This window comes from Amblyraja radiata, chromosome 3 (genome assembly GCF_010909765.2).
Source record: "Amblyraja radiata isolate CabotCenter1 chromosome 3, sAmbRad1.1.pri, whole genome shotgun sequence".
NCBI lineage: Eukaryota > Metazoa > Chordata > Chondrichthyes > Rajiformes > Rajidae > Amblyraja > Amblyraja radiata.
Window position 1 is genome coordinate 20,515,235 of NC_045958.1, and position 16,494 is coordinate 20,531,728.

Genomic DNA, 16,494 nt, shown 5'->3' on the forward strand with positions numbered 1-16,494 from the left:
TCGAGACATGTTATTACAATAATTTTCGAGACATGTTATCAATATATAATAAAGGATTATGAAACCACAACTTATCTAAAGTGAAGGCAGAAGGATTGTATGTATAATCATATAACCATATAACCATATAACAATTACAGCACGGAAACAGGCCATCTCGGCCCTACAAGTCCGTGCCGAACAATTATTTTCCCTTAGTCCCACCTGCCTGCACTCATAACATAATCCTCCATTCCCTTTTCATCCATATGCCTATCCAATTTATTTTTAAATGATACCAACGAACCTGCCTCCACCACTTCCACTGGAAGCTCATTCCACACCGCTACCACTCTCTGAGTAAAGAAGTTCCCCCTCATGTTACCCCTAAACTTCTGTCCCTTAATTCTCAAGTCATGTCCTCTTGTTTGAATCTTCCCTATTCTCAAAGGGAAAAGCTTGTCCACATCAACTCTGTCTATCCCTCTCATCATTTTAAAGACCTCTATCAAGTCCCCCCTTAACCTTCTGCGCTCCAGAGAATAAAGACCTAACTTGTTCAACCTTTCTCTGTAACTTAGTTGTTGAAACCCAGGCAACATTCTAGTAAATCTCCTCTGTACTCTCTCTATTTTGTTGACATCCTTCCTATAATTGGGCGACCAAAATTGTACACCATACTCCAGATTTGGTCTCACCAATGCCTTGTACAATTTTAACATTACATCCCAGCTTCTATACTCAATGCTCTGATTTATAAAGGCTAGCATACCAAAAGCTTTCTTTACCACCCTGTCTATATGAGATTCCACCTTCAAGTAACTATGCACGGTTATTCCCAGATCCCTCTGTTCAACTGCATTCTTCAATTCCCTACCATTTACCATGTACGTCCTATTTTGATTTGTCCTGCCAAGGTGTAGCACCTCACATTTATCAGCATTAAACTCCATCTGCCATCTTTCAGCCCATTCTTCCAAATGGCCTAAATCACTCTGCAGACTTTGGAAATCCTCTTCATTATCCACAACACCCCCTATCTTGGTATCATCTGCATACTTACTAATCCAATTTACCACACCTTCATCCAGATCATTGATGTACATGACAAACAACAAAGGACCCAACACAGATCCCTGAGGCACCCCACTAGTCACCTGCCTCCAACCCGACAAACAGCCATCCACCATTACCCTCTGGCGTCTCCCATTCAGCCACTGTTGAATCCATCTTGCTACTCCTGCATTTATACCAAACAGTTGAACCTTCTTAACCAACCTTCCATGAGGAACCTTGTCAAAGGCCTTACTAAAGTCCATATAGACAACATCCACTATATTCAACAGCGTGAGATCAAATAACAAGACCTACTATTCCATCACCAGAATCAGTATTCTTTAAAAAGAAGAAAGACACAAAAAGCTGGAGTAACAGGCAGCATCTCTGGAGAAAAGGAATGGGTGACGTTTCGGGTTGAGACCCTTCTTCAGACTCGACCCAAAATATCACTATGGCTAAGGGGATCAGAGGGTATGGAGAGAAGGCAGGTACGGGATACTGAGTTGGATGATCAGCCATGATCATATTGAATGGCGGTGCAGGCTCGAAGGGCCGAATGGCCTACTCCTGCACCTAATTTCTATGTTTCTATGTTTCTATCACTCATTCCTTCTCTCCAGAGATGCTGCCTGTCCCGCTGAGTTACTCCAGCTTTTTGTATCTATCTCTGGTTTAAACCAGCACCTGCAGTTCCTTCTTACATATTTCTTTAAAAAGAAATGAATTGATTAATTATGAATGAGGAAAAATAGTTTAGGAACAATAATGTTCTGTATTTAATTATTTCAAAATGTTTACAATAAAACCTACATTACAGTAAAAAAAACAACCCACAATCATTAACATACACCAAAGCATCATTTATAAAAAATAAAAACAAAGATTAATTCAGTGAAGGGATTTCTCTGAAGAACTTTCCTTTCCTTAAGCAAAAACAATTATTCAGTAAAATGTAATTACCTATATCGGTGTCTGTACCCTAGAGATCCCAACTTGCTAAGTTTTCGGGACATAGAATTTGAATACTCATCAGTTTCAGGCAATCTAATTAAATAAATTGAAAGAATATATGATTAAGACATTAGCAGATGAAAAATAATGTCAGTACTACATTGTGAGGTGATGTCTGAAATAAATACTTTGCACGTGCTGCACACCTTGAAACGCTAGATGCAGGAAGATTGTTCCCGATGTTGGGGAAGTCCAGAACAAGGGGTCACAGTTTAAGGATAAAGGGGAAATCTTTTAGGACTGAGGTGAGAAAAACATTTGTTACACAGAGAGTGGTGAATCTCTGGAATTCTCTACCACATAATGTAGTTGAGGACAGTTCAATGGCTATATTTAAGAGGGAGTTAGATGTGGCCCTTGTGGCTAAAGGGATCAGGGGGTTTGGAGAGAAGGCAGGTACAGGATACTGAGTTGGATGATCAGCCATGATCATATTGAATGGCCGAATGGCCTACTCCTGCACCTATTTTCTATGTTTCTATGTCATGAAGCAAGTTCAAGTTCAGACGACAATGAACAGCAATTTTGCAATCTTAAACAGTCACTATCTGGAATTCTTTGGGATTAAGACCCTTGTCAATGCAAATATATTGTAACATCTAATTTCTCAGACATTGCTGTTGTATATTTTGTACCACTCACTTCATTCAGATTGCAGGAAAAGGAAACATTCCTATTCAATTTGTCACATTAAGAGCATTTCATGTCAAAAGATGATAAGTGATAGGAGCAGAATTAGGCCATTCGGCCCATCGTCAACTCTGTCATTCAATCATGGCTGCAATCGGTGGGCGGCGCGACTCTCGTCAGCAGCGGCCTCTGCAGTCCGTCTGTGTTTTATTATTTTTTGTCTCGTTTTTATGTAGTTTTTGTTATTTTTTTTGTTGGGGTATGTGTGTGGGGGGGTGGGGGGGAGGGGGTAACTTTAAAATCTTTCCCCTGCACGGGAGACCCGACCTTTTCTTTGTCGGGTCTCCGTTGTCGTTGGGGCTGCAACGTGGAGCGGCCTCCAACAGGAACGACCTGAGGTTCCAGCTGCGGAGCTGCCGACTACTCACCGTCACGGGGCTGGCCGAGTCCGGAGCGGGAGGAGCTGTGGTGGAGCGCTGCTGCGGCCCGACCCCCGGAGATTCGGAGGCTGCAACTGCGGGTCTAGCGGACGGCGGCACCGGGAGCCCGCGGGTCCCTGCTGGGAGACCGCTTTTCGGGGCTACCGCAACGGCGACTTCTCCCGCCCGAGTTGCGGGGTGGGTACCTGGAGCGGGTACTCACCATCGCCTCGCGCGGCTTGGAATGGCCGCGGGACTTTGCGAGCGCCCGCCAGGGCTCTAACACCAAGACCCGGTGTCCGGCCTTGCATCACCCGACGTGGCTTTAATGGCCGCGGGACAATCGCCATCGCCAGCCGGGGGCTTTGACTTTGACTCTGACTCTGACATCGGGGGGGAGAGTGCAGTGGAGAGATACGTTTTTTTTGCCTTCCATCACAGCGTAATGTATGGCTGCAGAAACGACATTTCGTTTGGACCTCAAGGGGTCCAAATGACAAATAAATTGAATTGTATTGTATTGTATTGTATTGTATTATCTCGCCTTTGTAACCCCATTCTCCTGCCTTCTCCCCATAACCACTGTCGCCCGCCTTTAGAGAATCTAGATCACTCGTGAACTAGCGAACACCAAGTGGCAACATTCTTTTGTGGAGCCCTAATCAGATGACACAGGAAGTCTAAAAGGACATTAATTAGGTTTATTGGAGAAATTATGGACTCAGAATTATGAACCATTAATTCAGCAGCATGCACTGCCAATCCACAGACGTGTTCAACTATGATCATGGCAGATGGGGACTTTAAATTTCATCAATAAAGAAAAATAGGAATATATTGAATGAAAGCTAAATAGAGCATAACTATAAAGGATAACTATGAAGGATTAGCCTTCATGTAACTTTCACCATGAAATCACTGAATTCTCATGAGAACATTAATTAACTAATGAATACTCTGTGTGGGGTATTTGCAACACTTCAGTTGCACCATGACTTTTGACTTTAAACTGTGCATGAAATGGCCAAGCAGATAATTTCAATGTCATCAATGGCCATGATCTTTGGGGGACAAAGGGGAATGGAACAGTAAGGGAGGAAATATGTGAAGAAGGATTAGGTGCAATTGATGGAGAGACAGGATTTGGGTAGGGACAATGACGAGTGGGTTTAAGGAAGCATAAACTGTCTATATGAGCGTGTGTGCTGCCCACATACATGTGTGTGCTAAGAAAGTCCAGCAAAACTTGATCTTCAATCATTTTGAATTTCCTTGCCATTCTTTGCCCTATTATGATAATTTTGTGTACAACGGAAACTCTGTAAAAAACAATTATGCATAAACATTTTCCAAACCATAAAATACTGGAGGGGGGATACTGTGTGAATATTTAACTCTACTTTCAACCATAAAAAGTTATCCAAACAGAGTCTTTGGACAGAACGTGGCCACCAGTAAGTATATTGTCCATCTTTATATTTCGCAAAATGAGACCCCTTGCATTAATTTGCATTAATTTACATACATTTTCTTTTTATTACTTTTCATCAATTATAATCTGAACACAAATTAGCTAATGACAATGTAATACCACTCGGTCTATAATCAATTTCTCACAGAAATTAAGACGTGCACTTCAGATCAGGAGCAATGAAATATAATGATACATACCTGAAAAATGTATGATATTCAACACAGCACCTCCATAGATGCTTACAGGCTGCTTTATTGGGCACCTCAAAGAAGTATGACGTTTCAGAGCACTACAAATAGAAAAACATTATAAAGTGAAATTCAGATTTGTGATGTTTCATATATATCAGACAAGCCTGGTAATGAGAGATATGCGTAGATCCCCACTGTTAAAGGACTCCCAAAGGGAAAGCTTTTAAGTCCTTTCTTGGACGTTTCTTTCTCCCATCTTATGTAGACAACAATTCTGACCATGCATTCCTCAAAGAACATTACAAATCATCTGATCCTTATTTTCTCCCTTATGTTGCTGACATTTTCTTCACTTCGCTTTAGGAATCATAGGCAAAGACTATTCATCTCTCATTCAAAGACCCAAAGTGCTGCAGTAACAAGTGCTGCACTACCACCAGGTGGCGTCGTACGATGACAGCCTCGCCAACAGTCTGTCTGGTCCTTTTCTTCCTTTGTTGTTTTTAGCCTGTTGTTAAATGTATGTTTTAGTGCATCTTTAGTTTTATATTATGTGGAGGGGTGGGGGGTGGGAGATAGATCATAGAAACATAGACAATAGGTGCAGGAGTAGGCCATTCGGCCCTTCGAGCCTGCACCGCCATTCAATATGATCATGGCTGATCATCCAACTCAGTATCCTGTACCTGCCTTCTCTCCATAACCCCTGATCCCCTTAGCCACAAGGGCCACATCTAACTCCCTCTTAAATATAGTCAATGAACTGGCCTCAACTACCTTCTGTGGCAGAGAATTCCAGAGATTCACCACTCTCTGTGTGAAAAATGTTTTCCTCATCTCGATCCTAAAAGATTTCCCCCTTATCCTTAAACTGTGACCCCTTGTTCTGTGACCCCTTGTTCATGGCTGATCTATCTCTCCCTCCTAACCCCATTTCACGCCTTCTCCCCATAACCTCTGACACCCGAACAGCACGGGTGCACGACGCTGCTTGTGATGCACGACTGCAACACCCACCCAAACCACAATCTTACATTCAAACAAAACTATTCCAATGCGTCAACCAAAAATGTGCAGCCCTCTCAGAATGACAGCGCTGGAGCTGCTCCCAGCAGCAGAGCAAAAATGCCTCATTGCCAGCTAATCCAGATTGCTGCCATTCATGTTGAGAATATGTGGTTCTGAATTTGGCCTTTAAGCCCAGAGCTGTTCCAACACAACATATAATTTTCAAAGGGTAGTTGTATTTTGCCAACCTTGAGTAAAAAATAATTTGATACAATTAAGGTTGTGCTGCAGTGCTGTACTGAAATGAATTCTGTGTCTGGGTAATCATGCTGCTGGATAAAAGGCAGCTTTTGCCAGGGTCATTACAAGGACTTTGCACATGCAAGACAAATGTAATTCTCACAGACAATTATTCAGATATTCATAAACGTTTTTTTATAACTCATCATATGTTAAACCCATCATATACTGGGTAAAATGATTTTTTTTTAACTGATAAAATTTGCTTTGAACATTCATCCTTTCTTACTTTATTATTTCTCCTGTGAAAATATTGCATAATGTTACATGTTCTCTGAAGTACTTCAGAATTATAAAATAGAATAAACACATTCCCACAACAATGTATTTGATTGATAAGTTTTTTTATCTCCAGGTCTCTCTGGTTTATCAAATGCATGAAAAGCAAAGTTCACTGAAAGCCTATCCCAAAGATAACCCAAAATGGCTCTGGGTTTTCTATGTTGAATACTGTCAGCAGATTGATTGATCACTCATTCACACACAGTGACTTCATGACTAGGTCTTTATCTGTCTTGTGATGTTTTATGAGTTCAAGACAAAATTAATTAACGTTGTTTTATCTTTCCAGTCAAATGGCTGCGTTTACTATTCAAAGTCAAAGAACAATGCAAAGGAGTCGGTGGCCCCAGGATATATTTGAGCTCTGTACTATAAATCAGAGCTTTGAATTAACATTTTTGTCTGACAGGAGAAACATGAGGAACAATACAGCTTTTTTTTCTCATCTAGGGTTAGGTTTACCCTTTCCCAGCATGCTACTTTCTAAGTTAATAGTGCACACATTATTTTTTCCAATTAATACATTCTGGAGTTTCATTGAATTCTCCCAATTTTGCTAACCCTTGCTTAACCCTCTAGCTGTCTCCTCCCACCCTCCCATCTGCCCGCCCTCGGGCTCCTCCCCCTCCTCCCCTTTTCCTTCTTTCTCCCACCCCCCATCAGTCTGAAGAAGGGTTTCGGCCCGAAACGTCGCCTATTTCCTTCGCTCCATGGATGCTGCTGCACCCGCTGAGTTTCCCCAGCAATTTTGTGTACCTCTGTAATACAGTTGTGGTGTGTAGTTGTGCTAATGTGTCATAATAACAAGGAAGTACTGGGTTTGAAATACTTGGTGCAAAATGAAAATAGGAACATTTCTCAGATAATAGGAGACGATTTACGAGAATGTTGCCAGGACTTGAGGGCATGAGCTCTAGGGGAAGTTTGAGCAAGCGGGGACTCCCTTAGAGTGCAGAAAGCTCAGGGGTGATCTTAGAGTTGTGTATAAAATCATGAAAGGAATAGATAGAGTGAATGAACAGAGTTTGTTCCCAGAGTAGTGGAATCAAAAACTAGAGGGCATAGGTTTAAAGTGAGAAGGGAAAGATATAATAGGAACCTGAGGGATTGAGCTGCCAGAGGGAGTAGTTGAGGCAGGTACAATAATCTATCTTATTACAAAACTCTGATCATGGATATAGATGTATTTGTTTGTTTACTTGTGTCTTTTTTTGTGATTCACATCGCCTCAAAAACCCGACGCGCTAACGGTGAAATGTTTACATATTCCGGTAGAGATTGACCTCATGATCTCAAAAATCGCCTCATTTCAAAATTTGGTTTATTATTGCTTGAGTTATTTCTTCAAATTCTTCACAAATCTGAGATCTTTTTAAAATCTAACGAGCTGATGACGTCACAATGGCTCTGCTCCTCGTGGCCAACGTGCAGCCTGCTGGGCGTTGTTTATGCACGAGCTGTGAGTTACGTTAACCACCCCCCCCCGCAACTCGCAGTCATTTTGTCGCTGGATTGATGCCGCTGAACACGCTAGCGTGCGTCGTGTGTCGACCAAAGCTCTCAGCAGCTCTCAGGAATTCTCGGGAAATCCGAGCCGAGGCGCTAGCATGCGTCCACCTCGGAAGCACTCAGAAACTCTCGGGAAACCCAAGGCAAGGCGTGAGCGTGCGTCGTGCATCGACCAAAGTTCCCGGCAGCTCTCGGGAGAGCTGAGCTGAGGAACCAGCGTGCGTCGACCTCAGAAGCACTCGGAAAGTCTCAGGAAACCCGAGCCAAGGCATGAGCGTGCTTGGAAGCCCTCGGGATCTGCAGAACAGAGCCCACTTGCTCGTTCTTTCAGCGTCTTTTGAAGAACCGGGGGTGGGTGGTGACGCCACTCGGAACAGAGCCATTGTGAGGTCTCCCTCTCTCCCTCCTCCCCTCCCTCCCTCCCACCTCCTCCTCCTCCCTCCCCCTCTCCACCTCCTTCCCCCTCCCCCTCTCTCCCCCTTCCCCTCCCGCCAATGAATAATATTAATGTAATATCAAGGGGGGTGGTTAGTCTGTGTGTCGGTGGTTATTGTGTGTGTGGGAGGGGGGATGGTTAGTGTGTGTGTGACGTCGCAGGCCGCTCCCCTCCCTCCCCCCCCCTCAGCAACCGCAAGTTGAGGGGACGGGACCCAACGGGTCCCCCTTGGTCTAGTGATATTTAAAAATTGGACATTTCCAAATGGTAGTAGCCTAAATGGGGCAAGGTGGTCAATAGGCACAAGTTGGGCTGATGGGCCTGTTTCCGTGCTGTATGGCTCTACATCAATTACAGGCCAATAGTGACTGTCATCACTGTAATGCCAACTACCTGTTTATTAGTGCACCAGCAGAGTCATAGAGATGGAAACAGAAATGCTATCAGCATAAGAGAGGATAAAGCATTAATTCTCCATGGAACATGATTTCACAACACCAGTAATATCTTGTGGACCCTACAAGAGAGCAAGCTGGCCTTAGATGAGAGTAGTCTGAGCTCTCGATGCAGTCTCTATACTTATATACTTCTTTAGAAGCTGTTAATGCTGCAATTGAAACTTACGTCTGTCTATCAGGTTTGTTTCCTAGCTAGATTCATAAGTGATAAAACATAGAACATGGAACAGCACAGGAACATAATGTTTGTACCGACCATGATATAAAATTAAACTAACCCCAAAAGGACTAAGGTGTTGGAGTAACTGCACATGGATAGGTGGGGTTTTGGCTCATCTAACCCCATTTGCCTGCACCTGATTCATATTCTATCATTCCCTGCATGTTCATATGATATTGGCAATGTATCTAGAACAAACAGGTTGCAAACTCTCTGCAAAGCCTTATCCCATATTGGTGTTGGATTCCTCTATAGTCTTTAGTACTAGACACAAACGTTCTGGCCAGCTTTCATAAATACCAATCATTTCATTGTACACATACATCAGCTTACGGAGGTGTTCAGCGAAACGATCCCTGAGTCTGAGGTTGGTCTCGCCTCCGCTCAGTCTGCCTAAACCTACCTGATCTCCTGGTTGCTGAACACTTTAACTCCCCCCTCCCATTCCCATAGACCTTTCTGTCCTGGGCCTCCTCCACTGTCAGAGTGAGGCCCAGCACAAATTGGAGGAACAGCACCACATATTTTGCTTGGGCAACTTACACCCCAGCGGTATGAATATTGACTTCTCTAACTTCAAGTAACCCTTGCTTTCCCTCTCTCTCCATCCCTCATCCTTTCTAGTTCTCTGACCTGTCTGACTGTCCCCCTGATTAAATTTTATTTCTGTACGCTTTGTTGTCACCTTCTCCTAGATTGCAATGGTCAATGGTGAGTGGGCAGATACATGGCAGATGCAGTTTAATGTGGATCAATGTGAGGTTATCCACTTTGGCAGCAAAAACAGGAAGGCAGATTACTATCTAAATGGTGTCAAGTTGGGAAAAGGGGAAGTACAACGGGATCTGGGTGTTCATCAGTCTATGAAAGTAAGCATGTAGGTACAGCAGGCAGTGAAGAAAGTGAAGGTTATGTTGCCCTTTATAACAAGAGGAGTTGAGTATAGGAGCAAAGAGGTCCTTCTACAATTGTATAGGGCCCTAGTGAGACCACACCTGGAGTATTGTGTGCAGTTTTGGTCCCCTAATTTGAGGAAGGACATTCTTGCTATTGAGAGAGTGCAGCGAAGGCTTACAAGGTTAATTCCCGGGATGGCGGGACTGTCATATGCTGAGAAAATGGAGCGACTGGGCTTGTATACTCTGGAGTTTAGGATGAGAGGATATCTTATTGAAACATAGAAGATTATTAAGGGTTTGGACACGCTAGAGGCAGGAAACATGTTCACGATGTTAGGGGAGTCCAGAAACAGGGGCCACAGTTTAAGAATAAGGGGTAAGCCATTTAGAATGGAGACGAGGAAACACTTTTTCTCGCAGAGAGTTGTGAGTCTGTGGAATTCTCTGCCTCAGAGGGCGGTGGAGGCCAGATCTCTGGATGCTTTCAAGAGAGAGCTAGATAGGGCTCTTAAAAATAGCGGAGTCAGGGGATATGGGGAGAAGGCAGGAATGGGGTACTGATTGGTGGTGAAAACGTTTTTCCTCAGTTGCCCTCAAAGCCTCAAGTTAAACCATTGCTTCTGGTTTTAGATGCCTCTGCAATGGGGAAAGGTTTCCTTCAATCTACTCCATGGCTTTCAGATTGTTGTGCATCTAATTGGCACCTTCTCTCACCCACCTTTGTTAGGAAAACAAACCTGGCGTAACCAGTCTCCCATCATAGCTGAAAGGCTACATCGCTGGCAACATCCTGATGAATCTCCTCTGCAATCTATCCAGTGCAATCACATTTTCCTATAGTGTGACAACCATAACTACAAATAAGGGAAGGTATCCCACGCCAGGGGGCCACTTGAGTGGCACTGGTGGGGGACAGATTTGTGCAATTTGAGAAATGTATATAAATTGCATTGAACAATTTGTATAGCCTCCGAAAATGTCGGATGAATTTTTCGCACGGTTCATGTATTGTATATATTTATTACCTGAATAAAGTCTATTTTGAAATTTAAAAAAATAACTACACATTGCAACCAACACCTTTGACCACAAGTCCATCGGGCAGTGGTCAGTACGGAACGTCCTGCAGGCAAAGGACTCGATGGATCCGGTGGCGTGGTTCCCAGAGCAGACTGCCCAGCTTGTCTGACAAAATGCCTCGTCGCCAGAACTCAACAACAAGCACCAAGACCTGGCTTGGCTGCCAGTGAGGGGAGCCCTCCCAGTCAGATACTTCCTGCACCGTCAAAACCTCACTACCAGCGCACGCTGCCCTTGGGACGGCTGCTATGGAGAGGAGACGGTTGCCCACCTCTTTGCAGAGTGTGGATTCGCAAAGAGAGTCTGGAGAGGTCTGCAAGGGTCCTTGTCACGGTTTATTCCGAACAGCTCCGTCACAGAGGGCTCTGTGATTTACGGACTGTTCCCAGGGACACATTCAGAGACTGACATCGAGTGCTGCTGGAAGGTAATCAACTCGGTGAAAGACGCTCTTTGGTCTACTCGAGCGCTGTTCACCACCCAGCGGAGCGAGATGTCCGTCGGGGAATGTTGCCGACTGGCCCGCTGCAGACTGCCGGAGAACGTGCTGAGGGACGCACTGAAGCTCGGTGCAGCCAAGACCAAGGCTCTGTGGGGGGGGACCACAGTCTAATGTCCTTCCGCTGCTGGACATGGGGGGCAGGGTGTGTTGGAGACGCCCCTCAAAATAAGGAAAGAGATCCCACGCCAGTAGGCCACATTAGTGGCAAGGGTGGGGGATAACTTTGTGAAATTTGAGCAATGTATATAGCCTGTTTTGAATAATTTGTATAGGCTCCGAAAATGTCGGATGAATTTTTTGCACGGTTCATGTATTGTATATATTTAATACCTGAATAAAGTATTTTGAAATTTTAAAAAAATAACTACACATTGCATTCCAAATGTGGCTTAACCATTGTTTTATATGATAAGCATGGGAGGGGAAACATAGGCAAAGATTCCCAGCAGAAGTACTGAATCAACAAGATCTAGATTATTGCAATTAACACAAATGAAAACAAAAATGTACATAATTTAGAGGTTCAACGGAACAGGTGTCACCTTTGAAATGACCTTGCTGGTTTTGGAATGGGAATGTCTAAATCTCACAATTTTCCGCCCGAATAAGAGCTCCTTTTTCCATTTCAACGTCTTTGGGCAGGGTGCAAATGATTTTATTTTGTTGAAAATTGAACTTGCCAAACTTTAATAAACAATTGTCGTTCACAATCAGATACAAAATGTTGCTGCAAATATTTAATTGCAAAACTTACTGGGGAAGTCAACCACAACCAAATATAATCAAGAATTGAAAACCTGTTGCCAATTCTTCACATTTAATGCTGTTTAATGCCGCTTTATCTCATCATTTATCTTGAACACTACTTTAAAATAATCTCCTTTAAGAATTTTGAAGCATTTTAATGGAAAATAAATTTAAGAGGCAACTGAAACCAGCAAATGTTACATATTTTACTTTTTTTTATTTAGTATGGAGATTTGTTAACGGTAATAAATAAGTGATTTCCACAATGTAAAGTTCAATCCCACTTCTCTTTAATTCAAGATTCAAGATTCAAGATTATTTAATGACCACACAATTAAGCTGGTGGAATTCATGTTCAGTACAGGATTTTACACAATAAGCTGATTCCAGTCATGCAGACATACAGTTTGTGGTACAGAAGAACACAGTAAGCAGAACATAACATAACATAAAACACAGACAACATACAGTATACAGTACATGCACGGGGTGGCTTTGAGATATTATCATAGAGTGTTCAGAGTTCGAATTGCATATGGGTAGAAACTGTTTTTGAATCGTGATGTTTTGGCAGGCAGTGAGCTGTAGCGCCTCCCTGAGGGCAGCAGGTGGAAGATGTGGTGAGCTGGGTGGGAGGGATCAGAAATGATTTTCTTCACCCTTGACACGGACCGTTTGAGATTGAGTGATTCTATTGATGGGAGGGGGGTGCTGATGATTTTGGATGCTTTGTTGACAATGCGCTGTAGTTTATTACGGGAGTGAGTGTCCAAACTGCTGTACCAAACTGTTATTGATGAAGTGAGCATGCTTTGGATGATGGCTGTGTAAAATCGGATTAGGAGATGTTTCCTCACTCTGAACTTCTTGAGCTGGCGGAGAAAGAAGAGTCTTTGGTTGGCTTTTTTATAAATGTGATCTGAGTTGGTTTTCCATTTGAGGTTATTGCTTATGTGAGTGCCAAGAAATTTGAATGAGTCAGTGGTGGATATGGGTTCGCCGGAGATGAGTAGGGGGGTCTTGGGTTGTGCCTTTCGTCTGAGGTCGATGACAGAATCACAGACAGAATAAAATTTAGGTGCATGAACATATTTGAAATACAGTGGTTTGCAAACATGACCACATTTCACAGACAAGGCAGGCCAACCGAATCCCAAATATGGCAGATAGGAAGCCCAAGCTAATTTCCATTCAAAGGTTCACTGGCTGAAAGTCAAAAAATGTCTTGGCGGGGCACCCTCGGACTGCACCTTACTAAAACATGCACATTGTTGAGATTTATGTCCGGCTAATCAATTCAATAGGTCAAAGGCCACTAATTACTCACTTCATTGTCATCTTTTCTTACCTTCTAGAAACATAGAAACATAGAAAATAGGTGCAGGAGTAGGCCATTCGGCCCTTCGAGCCTGCACCGCCATTCAATATGATCATGGCTGATCATCCAACTCAGTATCCTGTACCTGCCTTCTCTCCATACCCCTGATCCCTTTAGCCACAAGGGCCACATCTAACTCCCTTTTAAATATAGCCAATGAATTGGCCTCAACTACCTTCTGTGGCAGAGAATTCCACAGATTCACCACTCTCTGTGTGAAATTTTTTTTTCTCATCTCGGTCCTAAAAGACTTCCACCGTATCCTTAAACTGTGACCCCTTGTTCTGGACTTCCCAAACATCGGGAACAATCTTCCTGCATCTAGCCTGTCCAACCCCTTAAGAATTTTGTAAGTTTCTATAAGATCCCCCCTCAATCTTCTAAATTCTAGCGAGTACAAGCCGAGTCTGCCAGTCTTTCTTCATATGAAAGTCCTGACATCCCAGGAATCAGTCTGGCGAACCTTCTCTGTACTCCCTCGATGGCAAGAATGTCTTTCCTCAGATTAGGAGACCAAAACTGTACACAATACTCCAGGTGTGGTCTCACCAAGGCCCTGTACAACTGCAATAGAACCTCCCTGCTCCTATACTCAAATCCTTTTGCTATGAATGCTAACATACCATTTGCTTTCTTCACTGCCTGCTGCACCTGCATGCCTACTTTCAATGACTGGTGTACCATGACACCCAGGTCTTGTTGCATCTCCCCTTTTCCTAATCGGCCACCATTCAGATAATAGTCTACTTTCCTGTTCTTGCCACCAAAGTGGATAACCTCACATTTATCCACATTATACTGCATCTGCCATGCATTTGCCCACACACCCAACCTATCCAAGTCACCTTGCAGCCTCCTAACATCCTCCTCACAGCAAACACTGCCCCCCAGCTTCGTGTCATCCGCAAACCTGGAGATGTTGCATTCAATTCCCTCGTCCAAATCATTAATATATATTGTAAATAGCTGGGGTCCCAGCACTGAGTCTTGCAGTACCCCACTAGTCACTGCCTGCCATTGTGAAAAGGACCCGTTTACTCCTACTCTGTGCTTCCTGTCTGCCAGCCAGTTCTCTATCCACATCAATACTGAACCCCCAATACCGTGTGCTTTAAGTTCGCTTACTAATCTCTTATGTGGGACCTTGTCGAAATCCTTCTGAAAGTCCAGATATAACACATCCACTGGTTCTCCTTTATCCACTCTACTAGTTACATCCTCGAAAAATTCTATAAGATACATCAGATACGATTTGCCTTTCATAAATCCATGCCTACTTTGTCCAATGATTTCACCACTTTCCAAATGTGCTGCTATCCCATCTTTAATAACTGACTCTAGCATTTTCCCCACTACCGATGTTAGACTAACTGGTCTGTAATTCCCCGTTTTCTCTCTCCCTCCCTTTTTAAAAAGTGGGGTTACATTAGCTACCCTCCAATCCTCAGGAACTACTCCAGAATCTAAAGAGTTTTGAAAAATCATCACTAATGCATCCACTATTTCTAGGGCTACTTCCTTAAGTACTCTGGGATGCAGCCTCTCTGGCCCTGGGGATTTATCGGCCTTTAATCCATTAAATTTACCTAACACCACTTCCCGACTAACCTGGATTTCACTAAGTTCCTCCATCTTATTTGACCCCCGGTCCCTTGCTATTTCCGGCAGATTATTTATGTCTTCCTTAGTGAAGACAGAACCAAAGTAGTTATTCAATTAGTCTGCCATGTCCTTGTTCCCCATGATCAATTCACCTGTTTCTGACTGCAAGGGACCTACATTTGTTTTAACTAACCTTTTTCTCTTCACATATCTATAAAAACTTTTGCAGTCAGTTTTTATGTTCCCTGCCAGTTTTCTTTCATAATCTATTTTCCCTTTCTTAATTAAGCCCTTTGTCCTCCTCTGCTGGACTCTGGATTTCTCCCAGTCCTCTGGTAGGCTGCTTTTTCTGGCTAATTTGTATGCTTCATCTTTTGTTTTGATACTATCCCTGATTTCCCTTATTATCCACGGATGCACTACCTTCCCTGATTTATTCTTTCGCCAAACTGGGATGAACAATTGTTGTAGTTCATCCATGCAGTCTTTAAATGTCTTCCATTGCATATCCACCGTCAACCCTTTAAGAATCAATTGCCAGTCTATCTTGGCCAATTCACGTCTCATACCCTCAAAGTTACCTTTCTTTAAGTTCAGAACCCTTGTTTCTGAATTAACAATGACAATCTCCATCCTAATGAAGAACTCAACCATATTATGGTCACTCTTGCCCAAGGGGCCACGCACAACAAGACTGCTAACTAACCCTTCCTCATTACTCAATACCCAGTCTAGAATAGCCTGTTCTCTCGTTGGTTCCTCTACATGTTGGTTTAGAAAACTATCCCACATACATTCCAAGAAATCCTCTTCCTCAGCACCCCTGCCAATTTGATTCACCCAATCTATATGTAGATTGAAGTCACCCATTATAACTGTTTTACCTTTGTTGCACGCATTTCTAATTTCCTGTTTGTTGCCATCCCCAACTCCACTACTACTGTTAGGTGGCCTGTACACAACTCCCACTAGCGTTGTCTGCCCCTTAGTGTTTCGCAGCTCTACCCATATCGATTCCACATCCTCCAAGCTAATGTCCTTCCTTTCTATTGCGTTAATCTCCTCTCTAACCAGCAATACTACCCCACCTCCTTTTCCTTTCTGTCTATCCCTCCTGAATATTGAATATCCCTGGATGTTCAGCTCCCAGCCTTGGTCACCCTGGAGCCATGTCTCCGTGATCCCAACTACAGTATATCATATTCATTAATAACTATCCGCACATTCAACTCATCCACCTTGTTACGAATGCTCCTTGCATTGAGACACAAAGCCTTCAGGCTTGTTTTTACAACACTCTTACCCCTTAT

At 43.3% G+C, this 16,494-nt stretch overlaps 1 protein-coding gene across 4 annotated transcripts in view; it reads right to left on the reverse strand.

Moving 5' to 3' along the window:
• Positions 1-16,494, reverse strand: part of epb41l4a (erythrocyte membrane protein band 4.1 like 4A) — a 177,997-nt gene that overhangs the window by 40,367 nt on the left and 121,136 nt on the right. For all 4 annotated transcript variants that reach the window (XM_033017423.1, XM_033017424.1, XM_033017422.1 and 1 more), the window contains 2 exons: positions 4,770-4,861; positions 1,999-2,082 (listed from right to left, as the gene is read on the reverse strand). In XM_033017423.1, coding sequence (XP_032873314.1) covers positions 1,999-2,082; positions 4,770-4,861 — 176 coding nt within the window. The remainder of the gene's footprint in view (positions 1-1,998; positions 2,083-4,769; positions 4,862-16,494) is intronic.